The sequence below is a fragment of the Trachinotus anak genome, unplaced genomic scaffold (genome assembly GCF_046630095.1).
Source record: "Trachinotus anak isolate AG129_WGS33_773 ecotype Australia unplaced genomic scaffold, CSIRO_AGI_Tana_v1 ptg000019l, whole genome shotgun sequence".
Taxonomy (NCBI): Eukaryota; Metazoa; Chordata; class Actinopteri; order Carangiformes; family Carangidae; genus Trachinotus; species Trachinotus anak.
In genome coordinates, this window is record NW_027273870.1 from 21,446,036 (window position 1) to 21,465,933 (window position 19,898).

Consider the following 19,898-nt stretch of genomic DNA (forward strand, 5'->3'; position numbering starts at 1 on the left):
CACAACTTTTGTTGACAATAATTCAAATATAGCACTCACTGACATGTGTCTCTGCCTGAAGTAGTCCCTTATAGAAAGTCTTACAGTTTGTTCCAACTTAGTCTTCTCAAATGCTGAAGGTCACTTGGTTTGGAAAATGTTTAAAAATATCTGAAATAACAGATAAGCACTGAGCTGGAACAACAACTGTCCACTTGCCATCATGCTTGTTGTGTTGACTTTATTTTGTGAAGCTGTGAGTAAGAATAGTCTCTGTCCCTTTTTGCTTCTCCCCTCTCCCTGCATTACGTCCCTCTGAATTAGCTCCAAGGCAATGGTATGTACTAACACTTAACGCTACGCCTCATCTGTTCTGCCGCTGAGATTCAGCACAAGGGCAAATGAGGAACGTTACATTTACTCGTTTTCTGTCCCACGTGAGAACACATCATTGGCTTTACTCAGGACAAAAGCAGCAGCTGTGCATCTGCTGAATGAAAAAGTAAACGTTTCCTTTCTCCTTTGCCCTTCCTCTGCACATAGAGTAGCACTTAATCTGATTTGCCTTCTTGTGGGGTCAGTCTACTGTGTGAACCATACTGTCTTCTTGTTTAATCATCTTTCAGTATTCACTATTCATGTCCATTTCCATTAGACTGTGTCATCATGTGTGATGTTTATTCATGTAAATCAAAGAAAAAATTATAGAAACTGGGTCATTGGTTAATGATTAAAGAGTTTGCATTTTTAATATCTGCAAACGTTCAGCTGATCAGTTATTCACTGGACAACTTTAGGCTAAATTAGAGGTTTTCCGTCGTCGGTATAGATTGACCCACAGTATCTCTTTCTCTCTCCTATTTGATGTTATTTGAACTTCAGAGGCACAAAAGTATCCAGCTGATGATTGTCTTTCTGTTTTGCCAGAACACAGCTCTAGATAAGGAGGCCCTACAGTTCACTGCCCGTCGTTGTCCAGGCCCCCAAACATCTTGCTACAAAGTCCCATCTGCCCTTCCCGTCAAACCAGCCTCACCAACAAAGCCAGGACCAGCTTCTCCAACCAAACAAGCGTCAAGCACCAAAGCATCAAAGCCCACCAAGCTTACATCACCCACCAAGACCACAGGGACTTCAGTGCCTGATGCTACATCCACCCCTAACCCTCCCTGCCCTCAAGCCCAGAATGAAAATGACCCCTTAACTGTTACGCTTCATCTCCCTCCATCTGCTCCTGTAAGTTCGCTTCAGTTCTCCCCTTCACCCTCGACTGAGACTTTCCCCATCACCTCTTTGCCAGTTGCATCCCCTCCTGAAATAAGAACATCACCCACATCACCCTCTGCTGTTCCCTGCTTATCTCTAGAAGCTCCCTTACCCTCAGGCCCTCCTGGCTTTTTCACCTGCACAACTCCCTCTACACCTGTCTCCTGTCCATCCCCATCATCTCCCACCAAACCAGCTTCTCTTTCCCCCTCTTCTCCTACCAAAGATGAGACACCCCAGTCTTCCTCTCCCACAAACCAAGCTTCCCCTTGCCCCGACTCCCCCATCAAACCTGCCGTATTCCTCCCTCTCTCTTCCCCAACCAAACAAGAGCCTTCCTCCCCTTCTCCCATCCACCCAACCCTGTTTCCCTCTCCTCCTTCTACACCTCCCAGATCCACAACCCCACCCTCTCCAGCTGGCCCTCCTTCTGCTGGCCCTCTACCTGCTGAAGAGCTTATGGAGAAGGTTTAAAAGTCTGGGCTCTCTAGCCAATTTCACCCCTCAGTCCTCTTCTTTTCACTTATGTATCATTAGACGTGGGATGAGGAGATTAAACACCCACCTTAAGCATTTCCAGTAGCTGTAAACTGAGCCAGTGGCTGCTGTGTCCACATTTGTTCTCTCATTCTTATCCAACTCATTTTCCAGGATGGAAGGCATTTTCTAAGAGTTTGTTGATTGTATATATAGGTTTGTATTTATTAATGGAGGATGTGGAGAAAGGGAATGAATTGAATATCACTGTTCTGAGTGGTTGTCTTTGGAAGTCATGCATCGCTGTATCACTTTAATGTGAATTCTTTCCTTTATTTATTATCCCATTTTGACTGCCTGTGGCTCTTTTGTAAATAGATCTTCATTAAACACAAATCCTTTTGCTTTAGCAGAGACAGTTTGTCCATAAGACAACTATTTCAGCATATCAGACGTCTGAACTTGCTAGCCTAGCTACCTGTAGTGCACAACCCTTGGTACAGTTATATCTCACTAAGCTAACAATAACCAATATCAGTATTTTCTCCGGCAACAGCAATCCTGCTAATAATGACAAATCTGCTCCTATGAAGCTCCTACACAACATAATGTACAGAGGTTGAACAAAATAAAGGCAATACCTACCAAAGAACCAATCAGCACCAATCACCAAGACAGTACTTTGCCTGTTTAACATCTTCAGCTTTACTTGGAAATTCTGTTTGTGCTCTTTAAAATCATGCAGTAATCATGTAAAAGCTGTAAAAGATTATTAGACCTGTTAAACGGACACAGGTGGCTGTCCATATTCAAGTTGAAAACAAACACAGAAACAAACAATAGACAAGTTTTTGTTGCCTCTTGTGCAGTTGTTCCCAACCTTTTTGCCTTGTGATCCCTCAAAACAAAGCTTTATCTACTGAAGGCCTCCTATAACAAACTGGTGATGCATGGTGACCATTTCAACCAAAGATTCAAATTGTTTTATATTAAAAACAAACTTTTATTGGCCTGAAGGTGCAACTTTGTTCATTAATTCAAAAAGAAAACATCAGGAATCTGAAAAAACAATTTTGTGTAGTAGAAATGAGTTTTTCTGCTTTCCTATCATGTTAATTATCAGATTTGTCCTGTGACCCTTTGAGGGATCTTGGCCCCCAGGTTAGAAACCGCTGCTCAAGTAGTATCTAACCATGCAGATTAGTTTGGGTTCATTTGCAGAGGTTATGCGATATTATTGAGAATTTTGTTTGTGGTCCTCACAGAGTAAAAAAAAAAAAAGTTTAAAGCAGAAACACCATTTCCAATACTCAATGCACAACAATGCACAGAAACAAATATATATCAGAAGTAATTTGTACTTATGGTGCCTATGTAAATGTCAGCAGTGACGTCTGTGGATTATACAGAGTAACTGGATGTTGCCGATGAATATTTTTAGTGTAAATATTTAATGCTGTAAGAACCACAAATAAAATCCCATCTGCCTCCTTGGTATTAAGGCAGACAGAGATATTTCAGAGAGATGTATCTCAAAGATCTGGTCAAATAAAACCCATTTGGTAGATTTTGTACAACCCCTGTGACTGACACATTCATCCACACATTGCCTGTATTGTTTGGTGTGAACTGTAGTTGTACATAGAGTGTGACGAAACTTAGCTGTCCACCTGAAACTTGAAGGTTTGTTTTTTGCCTGTGTGCGTCTGAGCAGCCATGACCCTCAAAGTCATAACAGTAGTACAGAACATTAGAGAAAAGACTGTCGATCCAACAGACATGGAGGAAAACTGCAGGTCTGTTTCTCATGAACTGTACACCTCAAAGCTGAACTGCTTATTGCTGCAACTTTAAACCTACTCTGACAAGATGCACATTCTGGTTTTAGTTGATTCCCACTGCCGACACTACACCGTGGGCTGCATGAAACTAGTCAACACAGTTCCTTCTGCATTTACACAGTAAGAATGAATATGTTTTCAAGGCCACAGGTTTGTGCCTCACCACTGGCTCATAGGTTAATTATGCCTTTATCGAAACCAGCTTGGCTGAAAAATGGACTCCAATAATTGTGCATCTTAAATTAATTTCTAAGTGTTTTGTTTTGTCCTTGTTTGTACCCGTTTTTAACTCCACAGCATTTCTCCCAGCTGGTGTTAGTAGGGCTAACTCTGTCTCTTTACCTCTTCAGGACTTTCAGCTGCATGAATACTCATTTCCCCCTTTTACTGCCTCCCTGTAAGACAAACCCCTCACACACACACACACAGTCAAGTTGGTCATTTAGCTTCTCTTATGTAGTTGAAGTAGCGTGTCATAGCAGTTTGTAAAGGGAAATTTGTATGAAGGCAGTTTTAAAACAGATCAACAGTAGATCAGCTGTGTCAAACTGGAGTAATGGTTTGTTTTTATTAGGCATAGAGTGGCTGCTTTTAATGTCCCACTATTTTGAAACAGCAGAGCAAAAAATAAAAATGCAATAAAGAATTGAAATGAATGCGTTTGTGTGTTTGTCTTACCGGAGCTTGGCCACTAGAGGGTGCTATGCACTCTTAGTGATTCTTAATGAAAAACGCATTTAACACCAAGCACAATTCAAGTTATAAAATTCCATTTTATTGTCAGAACTCAGCACACAAAACACTCCAATATGATTGCAAAAAATGGTTGATAGAGAACAGTAGTTGTCATATAACTGGAGATTCAAACCACACCAAAGCTCAAACTTCAAAGGAATGTTTCCTCAAAATCAAAGATACAACTGGACGTAAATTTTACTGAGGATCAAAGGAATATGTCTCATTGCCATTTTAGTGCTGAAATACGTCTCGACATAATCACTCATCATGTGATCTGGACTGCTGTGATGAAAAAAAGAGAGAAAGAACCTCAGACTGAAATGCAGCAAGTCCTTCCTTTCATTGCACATCTCACTTTGCTGTTAGAGACAGGACTCAAAGAGGACGATGCTAAGCTGGCTTGGGCACTAGGTATGATATGACATGATTTCATAAAATTTTGATCTCATACCCTCAGTCTTTCCATCAGAGATATTAATCAAGATTTATCAGTTTCACCGTTTGCTTATTCAGTCATTTAGGAGAGAAATGTAAAGGTGAAAGAAGCATCATCCTTGACATAGTTTTCCTGACATCCTCTGTGTAAAGCTCATTTCCAAGGTCACTGATGCAGGGAAGTTTTGTGTTTTTGATGTTTAAAGTATTAAATGATAACGCGACAAGTCTGCGCTGATGTGTTTTATGAGTAGTGAGCCATGCACAGAAACGCAATCTCTTAGGAAACACAGAGGTACAAAGGGAATGGAAATTTTAAATATGAAAGACTACATTTAAACAGTATATATATATATAGACATTTATATATATATGTATATTCCCTCTTCATTTATCCTTCTGTCCAATACATTTATTTATTTTTTCAAACATTTCATATCTAATGACTGTGTTGCCAAAATGGCAAAATGTTAAAAGTGAATGATAGCTTAATAATTATTCCCCACATACACACCTACAGAAAAAAAAAAATCACTCACCCTAAAGTACACAAATATTTGGATTTTTAAGTCAAGAGAAAAGGTTTTCACTAGCTCCCCATAAATCCCTCTTTTCTTTTCTGGAGGAGATGAAAATAGACTCTTACAGCTAAAAATAGATTTGTTTTTAACCGTACAGTAACATAACCCCCACCCTATGATTTATATGAAAATTTTCTATCTGATCTACAAAATATAGCAATGCCCCTTTTTAAAAATAGTTTGATTCTTTTACTATAACAGGACAGATTTCTTTTCTTTTTTCTGTGAGATACATTCAGGATATCAGGATAGACAGAATAGTGCCTTTGATGAGAGGTCTTCAACAGTGTCCAGCTTTGTCAGTCACGTTGTAGCTGTTGTCACCTCAGTACCTGGTCTGGTACTCATGGTGCCACCTGTTGAAGTCATTGTAGAAGAGCACGATACTTCCAGATGCCATGCCAGTTATGATGCATCTTAGAGGAGTGAGGAGGGAACATCATGAGGTTCTGTTTGCTTTCCATGTGTATTTTGATTTTCTTTTGTTGTGAATTTGAATTTAACTGAGATGCTTGTACTTGTATTTGAAGTATATAATTCCTCTTGACTACATTTCAGACAGAGCAAGTATACTTTTTACTCCGCTATATTTATTTGACATTTATAGTTACTAGTTAAAAAAAATACATTCAAAACTTCTTATCATTCCATAAAGTAGGATATACAGTCAAAAGTGTGTCCAAACTATCTAAAGTTTGCTACAATTGAAATATAAGCATCAAGCAAGTGTATTGCATTGAGCAAGGGTGAGTTTTATAAAGAGTAAAGTAGTAAAGTATAAGAGTAAAAATGTATCATTTAATGTTTCAGAAGTTACTGTAAACAGTCTTGCTTTAAGCACATAGTGTTCCATAGTTTAAGAATGCAGGACTGTTATTGTAATCATTCATCAATCATTTTTATTGTGGCACTGTCGCTACATTTATCACAGATGAAAGATCTGAGTACTTCTTTCACCACTGGTTACAGTCACTGACACTTTTTTATGTGTGCAAGTGTTTATGTGTGTGCTTGTTACCTTTGGTCATGCGACATGGCCATGGAGCGGATTCCTGCATCACAGCCAGGGTAGGTGAAGAGCTGCTTGAGATTGTGCACCTGCCAGACAGATACGACACCTCCATCTCCTCCTGTCAGCAGATACTGACCATCACGACTGAGAAGCATGGCCTGGCAAAGAAAAAGAGCGAAAAATGTCATTATTATCTATTTAACTTCCTTTTTATTCTTTGATTCTCGCAAGTCACATGCATGACAACTTTTACATTATATAAGAGTTTGGAATTGGTCATAGTTTTCCAGTGGTAAAGCATACTGTTCACTGGAAGCTGCACTGTCTGACTTACTTGATCATCTGTTAACTGCCCTTCACTGCTGAAAAGAAAACGAAAAAAACAAAACAGAAAGAGCAGCAAAGCTATTCAATCTGGAACCACAAGCATAAATTGTCTCCGAATAAGACTGGTGATCTGGGACCAGTTTATCTCTTCTGTCAAAGTAAAGCTCGAACTGTGAGGTCATGTGATCCAACAAAATATCCCAGGTCAGTGGCGCTATCCTTAAGGGCTTTCTGTACACAGACACTGACTTGCAACAAAGATGGCTCCCCACAGCGAGGCTCGGAGATTTACTCGTCTCATCTGCTTTTCCTGCAAACTGTAACAGCTGAATGGGTCCCCCGGGAATTAGACGTACACAAATCAAGTTGTGTGTTGGAGTCTATTATGTGCACAGTGCATAGTGGAAGCTGAAACTTAAACAGTCAGGAGCATCAATCAGCAAGTAACCATAGCTGATGAAATGACGAGGCAGAATGTGAGTTCTAAAAGCAGCAAATGACACTAATTTAGAGCTTTTCTCGTTTGTGGTTTTATGACACCAAAGTCGGCCATCTTTCAGCTGTAGCCGCTCTGCAATGATTTAGCAAGAGACACTTCAATCATCAGTAGCATATGTGTTGAATCAAGCTCATATTAAATGGGAAAATGAAACTTCAACTTCACTTCATTTTCAGGAACTTGTCTAAGGAAAACATAAATAACCCTTCAAGAGCAGCACACACTGGACTGGACATAGAAAAAGTGCAGCCTAAATTAGGCAAATGTTTTGTATAAAAAACACTTTGTGGAACTTCCTACCACTGAATTAAATGAGATCTGTTTCTCATTCCCATGATGCACGCACTTCAGATGGGCACAAACTCGCATGTGAAGGCACTCACACAGACAGGCGCTTACAAAATGGGCACACAATGATGCACTCACTGGCGGGAGGACTAATCGCCACGTTAGATCATCATCCAAGATGGCTGGGAATGGAGCATGACTGAGTGCAGTGCTGTTTTGATTTGTGTGGTGTGGTCTGCTTTGTGTTTACAGTAATTGTCTTGTGTATCAACATTAAGAGGTAATCTGACAACAACGATAAAGATAATGCTCCATTCAGCCAATCATGATCAATGCACTTGGACTGAATTGCAGTGTATATGAACGCATGAGAAAACTGTGATTCATTATCCCTGCAATAAAATGGATACCTATTATTGAAAAACTGGATTTAAAGCCGCGTTGTTGGGATTTTTGCCCACCTGGGGGCAGCAGGAGGCAGAAACATAACATTGACATATTAGCTCCTTCATGTTATGGCCTACAAGTTAGCAGTTGTGTATATACATAACCAGCAGCAATATTAGCCTTTATTTGGAGTCATGTTTTGGCCACAAGATGAATACAAGTCAAATATTCACTCTCCTCTTAGCTCTGCTTTGATCTCAAATAACTCATGGGGGAGAATATCTGGCTCTGTAGCCGTCATATGCTCAGATGTGTTCACCAGCTACTCTAACTGCCTCTGCCTCCTGATACCAGTTTATTAGAGATGTTGAAATGAAAACTGCCTCATGCTGCTGGAAATGAGGTTGAAGCAAAACGGTTAAGTTGCAGACCATAAAAACCAAAACAATGTGCTGATAGAACCTAAAACGCCATGTAGAACTTTAATCCATTGTTAATATAAAAATATTTATTACTGCTGCTTTAAATTTCTTTAATTGATAAATAATCAGTCACAGCTGTTTGTTTCTTGGCACCACCCTCCATGAACAGATGCTGTATTGCACAATAACAGTAACAAAAAAAAAAAACAAACAACTATGAGAAGTATTTACTAGGTACTGTGTTGTATTAATGTACTTTATGTATCCACTAACAGAGTCCATGACCTTACTGCAGCCCAGCAGGAGGCCGGAGAGCTGGCAGACATGTCAGCCCGGCCAGGTAGGAGGCTGCAGACAGACATTATAAATCAGTCCTTTGCCACTGGGCGGTCAAACAAGATGGCCAATGGCTCTGTGGGAGCTAAGATGGCTACCCGGGCTCAGATGACTAAAAAATGACTGCAGCAGAAACACATGCACTTTTGAAGCCCATATTTCCTACTTCTTTCAGGGAACAGTGGGTGGATTCTGAGACTCAGGAAGGTAAAAAGTTTAATTTATGGTGCTGTTAATCCCCCTGTAACATGGGCGCAGGCAGGGAAAAAAACCCTGGAATGGTTACACTGCTTGAGTTATACTAGCACTTAAAAGACTGTAATCCATTCAGTATGGCTCCTGTCATTTGATTCTGCTATTAGACTAGGATGCCGTCCGTTAGCCTGTCATCTAACCTCTGACTTCAGACCCTTATAAATTCACAGCGCGTACATTCTCTCTTTCTCAGCTTTACTGTCTCTTTCTGAGTGGATGCTGCAGGCCAGAACAAACACTTATTTATCGAGGAGTCATACTGTGCTGAGGCTCCGAGGGCTAAGAAGATTGATTCTGGTATGTACATGAATGCACTAAATACTGCTGGAGTTTCAGACCAGGGGGGTGGAGCTAAGGGGGGTGAGGCAGGAGGGGTCTGAGACTCTAACAGCCTCACTCAAAGATGTTAGGATTTCCCTAATGCCATTTGACATGGCTGGAATTTACAGCAGCAGAGGAGAGATGACAAGGCTGGCAGTGGCCCGAACAGCTCCCAGGTCACAGCCTCACATCTTTACATGGAACTCTGGGAAAAATACAAACCTCTGCAAGTATCTAAAACATAATTAATTTCTGGAAACAATGACATGCTCTGCAGATCACATACTAATCACAGTACACTCAGTCAGTATTTGTCACATCCTGTACAAGCTATATTTGTGTTTTTACTATACTACATTGCATGTGTGGCTTCATGTAGGAGCAGGCTGGTTGGTAGGTTAGGGGCCTGGACATGAGAGAGGTTTCTTAATAGGAAACAGGCGTGTGGCTGTCTGTCAGAGCTAGCCTACAATTCCCAGGCCAAACCGGAAACAACGGGTCGGGAAACCAAAGGCAGTAGCTGCTATCTTGTGTCACTCTAGCCACGAGGGAGGAAATGTGGGAAATGGGGAATGTGTCGTCCTGCGCTGGAGGGTAGTTAATGGTGTTGGTGTCCAGAGCTGACCACTTCTTTGGAATGTTCTCTACCAATGCTGCCGACGCAATTTGACCTGACAACAGAGCTCTGGATCAAAAGGACCATTTCCTCTGGAGTATGCTTATGAAAGGGAATAAAAGAGATGTGAAACCATAGTTTGCCCTGAGGCAAGCCGACCTTCACCTTGCTCAGATCTCAAAACATAAGAAAGGCATTAATCAGTGAGAGGACTTTCTACACTGATGTGGTGCAGACGCACATGTGCACAGGCACTTTCCCATGTATGCTCATGCAGAATTACATTTCCTCACCTTGATGTTGTCTTCTATTTCCATGTGTCCCAGCAGTTTTCCATTGACACTGAAGAGACAAAACTGTCCCTTGTCGTAATAGATCACGCAGTGTCCCTCAGTGGACGACTGGATGAGGCGGGGCCGCGTGAAGCGCTCTGGGACCTCCAGGGTCCGCAGCAGGTCCCCATTCATGGAATGGATCAGACAAGGACCCTCTGCAAACAGATGAGAAATAATAAGAGAAGTTAGAAAAGCTCAGTTTGCACTGAGGCAGTCACGCTGGTGAGTCTTTTTCTTGTTCAAATAAATTTAGATAATGGATGCATTTACTCAGGCAAACACACAATCTCACCTTTGCAGCCACTGATGACAAGACCCAGCTCGGCACATACACTTGCACATGTCACCTCACAGTCGTGGCCAGTTAAGATGGCCCGTGGTGTGGTAAACTCTGCTGGGGAAATACAAACAAAACAGGTCTGAGTCCACCAAGAACAGCAACACAAAAAAAGTGTATGACCACTTTTGGTCACTAGAGGGAGGACAAAGCAAAAAAAAAATCCTCATTAATCAATTCTTTACATTGTAGTGCTGACTAATACAGTTCAAAATAAAATGAAAGCATAAAGGCAATTCAGCCATGTAAAAAGCATTAAGTACAGCCATGTTAAAACACAATGATGTATGAGATTCACCACAAAAACCAAAGGCTCATTCATTTGTTCAGCTCAGGGGGTATTTGTTTTATATTTTCTTTTTTCATGGTAGCATCTGTATTCTTGCTTTTCTCCCCTCATTCACTCTCCCTTTCCAGCACTTGTCACCCACCGCCTCTCCCTATCTTTAAAACCCTCTCCCCATGACCGCCTTCACTGGATCCAGATGTTTCTGCATTAGACAGAGAAACCGAGCCAGAGGGAGCGAGAGCACATTATGGTCCAAGTCATGAAGTTTGTGTGATTTTGTTTTGGTTTGAGCTGTCAGGGTGAGCGACAAAACAAAATCGCCTTCTCCAACCCCATCTGTATGCACATGGACACACAATTACACACAAATGCACACTTGCATGGAGTTTGGACTTTTCTGCATTACTGCAATTTTTCAAAACAAATGTAGATGGATCAACGGCCGACAGATGCAGTTTCCAAACTTTTCATTCTATTATAGTATGAAAACAGAGGAACTGTGCATGTCAGCAGAGCTGTGTGTGTGTGTCTGTGTGGAGTGAAGCCTGGAGTTCATTGGGGGTTTATTGCTCAGGGAGGGGCCCTTGTCTTTAGTGACCCCATCTTCTTCTGCTAGCGGTCAAGTTCAGAAAGAGGAACAGCAGTGACACTCAGTACATCATTCATGTTTAAATGCTTAATGACACTTTTTCTCCACAAATATTTCTATACTAAACCCAAGTGGCTTTAAGGAAATATAATTTAAGTAATAAAGTTAATTACATTTCATTTCCTACAATAAAACGAAGCAATATACAAAACTTTTTGACATAGTGTAGTAGTGTCAAATATGGTTTACAGTTTGTTAATGCACTTTCTCTCTTTAATTCAATTTTATGACACAAAACTCAATACAGGTTCACTAATAAGGCAGATACTTTTTCACAAAGGCCAGAGCTACTGTTAAGCCTTAATTAGATTTAGCTGAAAGACTCTATATAGAACAAACTGCTCACTGAACCCTTGTAAAAAGGCAAACTGGAGGGCAAGTGAAACTCCTGTCACATGTTAAGACCGCATCAGTGTTTCCAATTAGTAAAATAACTGAATCCACACATAATTCCAATTAAAATATTACAAGTTACACAGGGATTCTTAAATCAATAGCTTGATTGTGGTTGAAAAAAATAACATGTTTGGAAATTGATCTTATTAATACAAGACATTCAAATAATCCATGTTAACACTGAAATGGGATATTCATACTAAAGTTATTAATAATCCAAATCAAAAAGCAAAACAAACAAAAAAAACCTACTGTGTACAAATAATGACCTCATCTGTTTTCATGCTAGTGCGCTGTTTTAAACTCCTCACGTTGAGCTGTGCAGTCCTCTTCAAAAATACACGCCAGCAGCACAAACACTGGTCAAACCAGGTCGGCAAGGCTAAGTTAGGCCCTACAAGCCTGTGGATTTAAGAATGATGTTGGATTTTGTTGAGAGACGATCAATAAAGCTGATATATGGTTGTATCTTTTAACCTTTTGAGCCTCTACCTGCCATTTGTTTTGAATTAGGGCTGCATCTGATTACAGTATTATACCTATGCATGACTTGAGCTGGGACACTGAGGAGGGTTTCAACTGTCTGGCCAAGTGTGAACAAGGCAGGTGTGTGTGTGTGCGTGTGTGTGTGTGTGTGTATAAAGTTGGGTACTAAATTGGGTGCTAAAAGCCACAACTATTTTGGATCATTTGTCAGTAAGTGTCATTTATGACCTTTGTTGCTCAAAGTTGTCAACAGCATAACCTCAGTGAATTCAGTTACACTGACTCCAACGTGTTATTGAACCACAAGCCTGAGTGAGAGTGTGTGTGTGTGTGTGTGTGTGTGTGTGTGTGTGTTTAGACGTTTGAGATACATAAATACATGATGATGGTGTGTATATACTGTATATAGTATGTGTATATATACTGCTACATGTTCTATTTACAACATTTATGATGGAACAAATTTCTATATAAATAGTGCTGGTGCTTTAAGAACTAAAGAAAATGTTCCTCTTCATCACTTCACAGTGTTCAGTGCATTTAAAACAACAACTGGTATCACTAACAAGTGTCATCTCAGCAGTGACCAGCAGATGGCAGTGGTGTCTGTGAAAACGTTATTTCACGAGTGTGGGGTCAGCGTGTACATGTGCATATCAGCCATTCAGAGGCATTTGTGTCAAGCTTATGAAGTGTGTGGGATATTCACAGAAGATTATGCATGAAAAGGAATGCGTGTGTGTGTGTTTGTGTGCATGCATGTGCTCCCATACAAATGTATGAGGAGACTTAAGCTTGAAAGTGTTTCATTTTTTGGAAGAGGAATAAAGAAAAGTCTGTATGCATTTTGTGAGTACATGTGAGGCTGAGTGTGTGAGTGTGTGAGTACGGCAGAGCCTCATGTCTGGAAGAGCCTCCTGTGGTCTGAGGCAATGGAGCATCACATTGTGGCGGTGAGAGGTTGGGATGACGACTGCTTTGTCTGCTCCTCTAGCTACAGCGCGGTAACTGCACTGAGCCAACTGAGGTTAGACTAACACACACATTGCAAGAACATGTACAACACGTGCATGGGTACACACACACACACACACACACACACACACACACACACACACACACACACACACACACACACACACACACACAGATCCCCTTTAGCCAGATAACAATTACATAAATCAATCCAAACACAGTCTGTTCCTTCAAATATGTAGTTAAATTGTTATACTCATTATCTGAGTCAGTTAATCTAAACTTTAGTGTAACCTCACAACATCAAGTCAAATTCAGTAAACAACTTGTAGGCTGTGACTGTGACAACAACAAAGCTGTGAAACAGGCGCAGTGTTGCTGAAAACGGCGACTAAAATAAAATCTGTGGCCTATCCTTCACTACAAAGCTCATACTTTTTATTAAGTTGTTATACTTGTTATGTTCTCTGTTGAGTAAAATAAAGTGTTCAAATAGAAATAAATAATACAAAATGGGAGCAGAGAATGAGAATGTGGTTTATGTTCATCCCTATTTATCAACTCACTAAAATATTTATTCTTTCTTGGAAAAAAGTTTGGAAATTCTTATCAATTAACTCGTGGGAATAAGAAAAGTTTCAACATCCCACATCAGTGTACATGAGGTAAGTGACAAACGATCGTCTACACTCTGTCCCACAAATCAAAAACCAGTGCGGCTTATTAACCAAATCACAATTTGTCATAAATTTCAGCCCATTTGTAATGGATCACTTAACAACATGTACGCTGATCTAAGCTGACCAAATTAGCACAGAGGAGGCTGAGTACTGAGCAATGTGTGTGTGATGCTTTGATCATGGCTAATGCCATATGTTATGGTAACATAAGGGAGGCCCGTGACATTTTTCACTTTTATCGACTAGCGTGACCCCATGGCCCTCAGATGGTGGTGAACTTTCTCGTGCTGGCCGGCGACCCCCAACATCACATTTAACATCTCTAAGTGGCTCTCACTTTCACTCACATTAAAGACAGATTCCCTCTCCCTCTCCCTCTCCCTCTCTCTCTCTGTCTCTCTCTGTCTCTCTCTCTCGCTCACTCACGCACACACACAATCTCAAACACATTATCGAAAGCTGTTCCTGGTGCGACAGTACCGCGAAATCCAATCTGTATGCAGGAGGCCTGGCCTGGTCAGATGAAACTAGTTGTTACTTTACAGAAAGAGGCCGTAAATCACAGAGTCAGATCTGTCTGGGAGAGTGAGCACTCAGAGAATACCCGGGTGTGTGTGTGTGTGTGTGTGTGTGTGTGTACCCTCACATGTAGGGCAGGTTTGCCAGTGTACTTATACTTACTGCCTGGGCTCTCCCCAATGCTGCTGTGCTTTCCGTTCCAGTACCAGAGCAGCAGGGTGGCATCTCTAGAGCCTGAAAGGACGTAGCAGTCTCCTCCAATGTACGACTCAGAGCGAGCCAGACACGTCACCACGTCACGATGGCCAAACACTATCTGAGTCAGTTTGCCTGCAAAAACACACAAATGATCTTAAGTATATATTCATTTGTTCATTAATACAATATATATATATATATATATATATATATATATATATATATATATATATATATATGTTCTCACATATTGTGCTTTCATTACTAAATAAATTAATAAATTGGAAATGTGTTGTTAGATGTCATTCTTTTGAATCCCACACCATGTGTTTGTTGATCATCTGTCTGCTTGGCTAGTTGTACGACAAGATCAGACTTCTACTAATTCCCAGACAAGAATAAATATTTGTTCCAACTCTGTGTGTACGAGTGTGTGAGTATGTGTGTGTCCATGCACATGCAGTGCGCTCCATATGTATATATAAAGAGGCTAATTGCTGTCAGATTTCCAGACCACAGCTCCACTGTCTAACTGTCTAATACTCATTACGCTCCTCATAGTGTGACCTCTGCAGTTAAACAGTGAACAGTTTGCAACACATGACATTTCTGTCTGCGAGTCAAAATCACTGTCCATTGGATAATTGAGCTATATCTCACTGAAAAAATGAGTATTACGATGAAACTGGGCGGGTCATTGACTAAACTTCCAAAGAAGAACAGAGACATCAAAGATGTGAAATGTTTGACATCTTTATAAACACTGAAAAGAAGTAATGATGGCTGCAGCAATAATGGCTACCATGAATCTCATATTGAACACTCATCTGCTCACACACTTGCATGCACACAGACAAATTAAATTGGATGTGTGTGCACGCATGTGTATAAGGCTATGTGTTTCGTGCACGTGTACCAATCAAGTCTTGTAATTGATAAAATCCCTCAGTTCTTTAACCTGGGGGCTTTAGGGACTGTGGTGGCAGCTGTTGAGCGTGTGCGATTAAACTGTGTTCACGTTCCAGTCGTACACCCCGGTGGCAGTCACACAATAGAGCTATCTCCGTGCTCACATCCCTCCTTCCCTCCCTCCTACATTAAAAGACAGGGAGGGCCTAGCCTGCAGAAATTGAATCAGGGTTTGTTGTATAGATGTGTGTAGGATTCTGAATGGGGCCGGAGAGAAGAGTTGAGAAGCCGGGTACAGAGATGAAGCTTCAGACAGTTTCATTTAGGACCCCTGACCTGATGCTGTGTCTGTGTCTGTGTGTGTGTGTGTGTGTGTGTGTGTGTGTGTGTGTGTGTGCGCGTGTGTGCGCGTGTGTGTGTGTAAAATGTCTGCATTCATCTGTGTGTATGCGACTAACAGACACACAACACCACTGTGAAAGACTGTACAGTATATTCAAATTGCACGAACATTAAGGTAAACAATATCCAAACATACATTGGGTATATTGAGGTTAACACTTGGTCTTCACTAAATCAAAACAATAACTTGACACAATGGCTTCAAGCCTGAAAACGGAGTTCAGTGCTACAGTTGAAAGTATCTGACAGAAATGAAGCAGTTCAACTGTTAAACTGAGCAGCTGACTTTATATGTAGCTACAATGATGTGTTGACAGCACACATGCCTTTAACTGGCAAAATAAAGAGAAAATAAAGAGAGCCTTTCTGCAGCAAGTAATTGTGTAAATTTTTAACAATTGCACTGGGACAGCTACAGTCCAGTGCAGCACAGTAGCGTAAAACAGAGCAACAGCAGAGACTGGACACTGTACTGTTTATTGAACTGAGGATCTGAAATACTTCAATTCTAAAGGCTGCCAACAGCTGCAATGTACATTACTTAACATAATACGAGAGTGTTAGACAAACATAAAAATGATTTTTTTCTTTTTGTCTTTCTTAGAACCGCACTAGTGGGGCTCAGCAGAAGAGGAAGTGTGTCCTGAGGATGGTGCTAGAGGAAAGCCCACGGAGCTTCATTAACTTTAGAAAGGTTCATCCTTTTAATGTGTTCCTCATATTTCAAGGCAATCTGCTTATGAGCTTATGAGACAGCTGATGTTCAGAGTTGACATCAGGGCCTGAGAGTGGCACAAGATAAAACCAGACAGAGTTCATGCTTTAGGTAGCATGAATGTAGAATCGGATTCAAGCCATCATGCAGTTTCAACACTGCAAGAATTAAAATTTACAACAGTTTATGGGGTTCATGCCATTATTAACCAAATCATCAAGTTTCATTATTCCTGGCATGTGGCTACATGTATTCCTAAATTCATAATAAATGTTTCACTACGAGCTATCAGGCTGTGAACCTTCATATATATATATATATATAGTTTCTATTCCAACCTAAAAATGTAGCATCACAGGCATTATGTTTTGACAAATGCATTCAAGGTTTTTGTTGAGACACAAAGACATATAGTGTAGTGAGTGTTTCATGTCATATGGTAAATAGAAGAGAAATTATATTATGGTGATGGATGGAAATAGAAGGCTAAGCTGATGTCTGTTTAGGACAAAGATGAGGGAAGCAGTTTCTTTGTGATTTTTCTGACCATATGAAACCTGATGGGACGACATCGTTATGGATAAACAGTACCTGTGTCAGTGGAGTAGACCCGGAAGCTCTTGTCCCAGAAGCCACACAGAAGGATGAAGCGGTTGTCAGCTGTGATGATGAAACACTGCGAGCTGATCTGAATGCTCTGGTCCAGCAGGTCTGAGATCTGACGACGATGACCGCCCATGTTACTGGCTGGAGAGGAGGGGAGCAAAAAAAATAATAATTAAGCAGATAAAAGACTGCATGTTGAAAATAGACAGAAAAGTATTAAATCTATAATTCAACAAACAATTTACTGTTTACTCGTCAGCTATTTTCAAAGGGCTCATGCTCTGATGCAAATTCATTTCAATTTCACTGCAGGGTGCAAAGATTTGTGATACAAAAAAATCCTGGAGAGTAAATTTACAGGAGGTCACATCTTTCGTGAGATTCTAAGAGTCAGAGAGTGTGCATAGTCTTCACAAAATATGTGCACCACTCAAGTCAGAGCACACACTGCCAATTCATCCTGCTTGTGTGATTTATCCAATGGTTAGTTAGAAAGCAAATTTACTGACATTCTCTCTTCCGTAAGTGGTATCTTTTTTCTTTTCTAGAGAGATATGTCCATTGTGAAGTATTTCTTATTTGGTGGGGTCAAAAGCGCTGAAGAACAGGTGTCGAGGAAGCTTGTTTAGGACGGGAACTGAGAAAGTCCAGTATACCTGCTACAACTAATATTTCAGCCCATTTTTAACATTCCCCAAAGCCACAGTTGGCTCAGCACTCATCCTCAATTTACTGTGTTTAGCTCAGACTCCTCCTGGAATGCAAACAGTGTAAATATATTACTGACAAGCACAAAATCCCCTCGACTGCCCCCAAAACACTCACACGCTCCCACACAAACACTAAAATCTATTATTTAGTGCTTTATCTATGCTTTAGTGTAAGGCGAGAGAAAACAACAGTTTCGAATGATAAAACAAAACAAAAAATGTTAATGATTTAAAGGACAGAATGAGGCTGAAGTGTGTATTCAATAACAGCATACACCCCCTGTAATACTTTTATAAAACATGCTCTGAATGTATAACTCCTGATGCACAGATAAAAGATTTCTTTATTCTGCCTGTGTAGAGGAGCCGAGAGAAATACTGTACGTGCAAATAAAGATTAATATTTGAGAATAAAGCCTGGTTACTTTCAGTAGTCAAGTGTTAAAAAAAAAAAAATGTGTGTAGAAATGGTCTGGTGAGACAGAGAGTGACCACAACATTCACAGAAAAAGAACAGCCCTCTCCACAGATGTGCGTGAGACCGCGAGAGGCTGCAGGAAAGCGTCGCAGGCGGAGGCGGGAGCAGATAGAAGTGGCTGCTCTCTCCCTGCTCCACCAGTGCATCCCATACATCACTGCGGCTCGGCACTCTTCTCCTGCTCATCAACAAGTCGTGAAGGATGAGAGGCGCCCATATTGTCCTGACAGCCGTCCGCCGTGCATTCTCAATCACACATTATTACCACATTCATATTCATTTCCACTGACACGCGTCCTTTCCCTCCGCTCAAATTAAACCAAAGAGGATGCAGAAAGGGAGGGAGGGAGGGGACGATGGAGAGGGAGAAAGAGGGGGAGTTGATGATGAAATGCCGGCCTAGGCTACAGCTCATTGCATTCCAATTTGCATGCAAATGGTTTAGTGTGAGAGCAGGGGCTATATCATGAGGAGTGAACTGGGGCAGAGGCTGAGAAACAACTCTAATCTACTGTCCAGGGACACAGCTCTGCAGACTGCCATGAGTCACCAAGATGCCAGCAGGAATCAGACATAAATCCACACAAAAAAATCATCCCATGCATATATAAGCTCACACTATGGAAAGAATACGCATGTGTGTGTGTGGATTCTTTTACTGTACAGTCATTAATGACAGCATACCTATCAGTGGGTCAATTTCCACAGGAAGTTGGTACTGCTGGTCCTGCACCGTTGAGCTCTGATGACCTGACAGAGAAGAAGACAGACTGGATTAATATTGTAATCGTGTGGCCTTGTGAAGTAGACGCGGGGTTTCGGTTCATTACAACACACTGAAAATTATAACCATAAAGTCAGTGTCACCAACTGGCCCAGGAGTTCTGCCACGAATTAGACATCAATTATGTCAAAAAGCTACCAATGCCAGAGAGACAATGGTTCCTTATGCTAACTGTGAGTTAAAATATGCAAGTCACAAAGCAGGACATAAAACAGCATTTCTTTCAGCCCCTTGGCAATAAATAATTTGATGTAGGGCTGCAATTTATTTCTATTGTTATTTTCATCTATCAACAGCTTGATTTTTTTCTGTATGCCTGAAATTAACCATTGTATTCATTATGGATTACTCTGATTATTTTTCTGATTAATTGATTATCTTTTCAGTCTATACAATTTCAGAAAATGGTTTTCACAATTTCTAAGTGCTCAGGGCTTGTTTTGTCTGATCAACAGTCCAAAACCCAAAGGCATTCATATTTACAAAAATATACACGAGGCAGAGGGTAATTCTAACATTTGGGAAGTTGACCTAAACATGTCATCTTACCAAAACTGTTGATTAATTTCCTGTCAACCTATTATTGATTATTTCTGCACTAGTTTAATGATTTAGATTTCACAGCACAGCATAAACACTGATGTACTATT

At 40.7% G+C, this 19,898-nt stretch overlaps 2 protein-coding genes across 9 annotated transcripts in view; one reads left to right on the plus strand and one right to left on the minus strand.

Moving 5' to 3' along the window:
• The window catches only part of dclk2a (doublecortin-like kinase 2a), a 42,995-nt gene extending 38,776 nt beyond the window's left edge, over positions 1–4,219 (plus strand). For both annotated transcript variants that reach the window (XM_071503557.1, XM_071503558.1), the window contains exon 17: positions 907–4,219. In XM_071503557.1, coding sequence (XP_071359658.1) covers positions 907–1,719 — 813 coding nt within the window. In that variant the 3' untranslated portion in view covers positions 1,720–4,219. The remainder of the gene's footprint in view (positions 1–906) is intronic.
• A 97-nt stretch (positions 4,220–4,316) lies between these two features.
• The window catches only part of lrba (LPS-responsive vesicle trafficking, beach and anchor containing), a 183,128-nt gene continuing 167,546 nt past the window's right edge, over positions 4,317–19,898 (minus strand). For 5 of the 7 annotated variants that reach the window (XM_071503548.1, XM_071503552.1, XM_071503549.1 and 2 more), the window contains exons 50-56: positions 19,149–19,214; positions 17,262–17,417; positions 14,609–14,776; positions 10,408–10,509; positions 10,074–10,270; positions 6,336–6,487; positions 4,317–5,733 (exon numbers count right to left, since the gene is read on the minus strand). In XM_071503548.1, the coding sequence (XP_071359649.1) occupies positions 5,643–5,733; positions 6,336–6,487; positions 10,074–10,270; positions 10,408–10,509; positions 14,609–14,776; positions 17,262–17,417; positions 19,149–19,214 (932 nt within the window). In that variant the 3' untranslated portion in view covers positions 4,317–5,642. The remainder of the gene's footprint in view (positions 5,734–6,335; positions 6,488–10,073; positions 10,271–10,407; positions 10,510–14,608; positions 14,777–17,261; positions 17,418–19,148; positions 19,215–19,898) is intronic. The other 2 variants (XM_071503550.1, XM_071503553.1) reach the window with 1 other exon arrangement.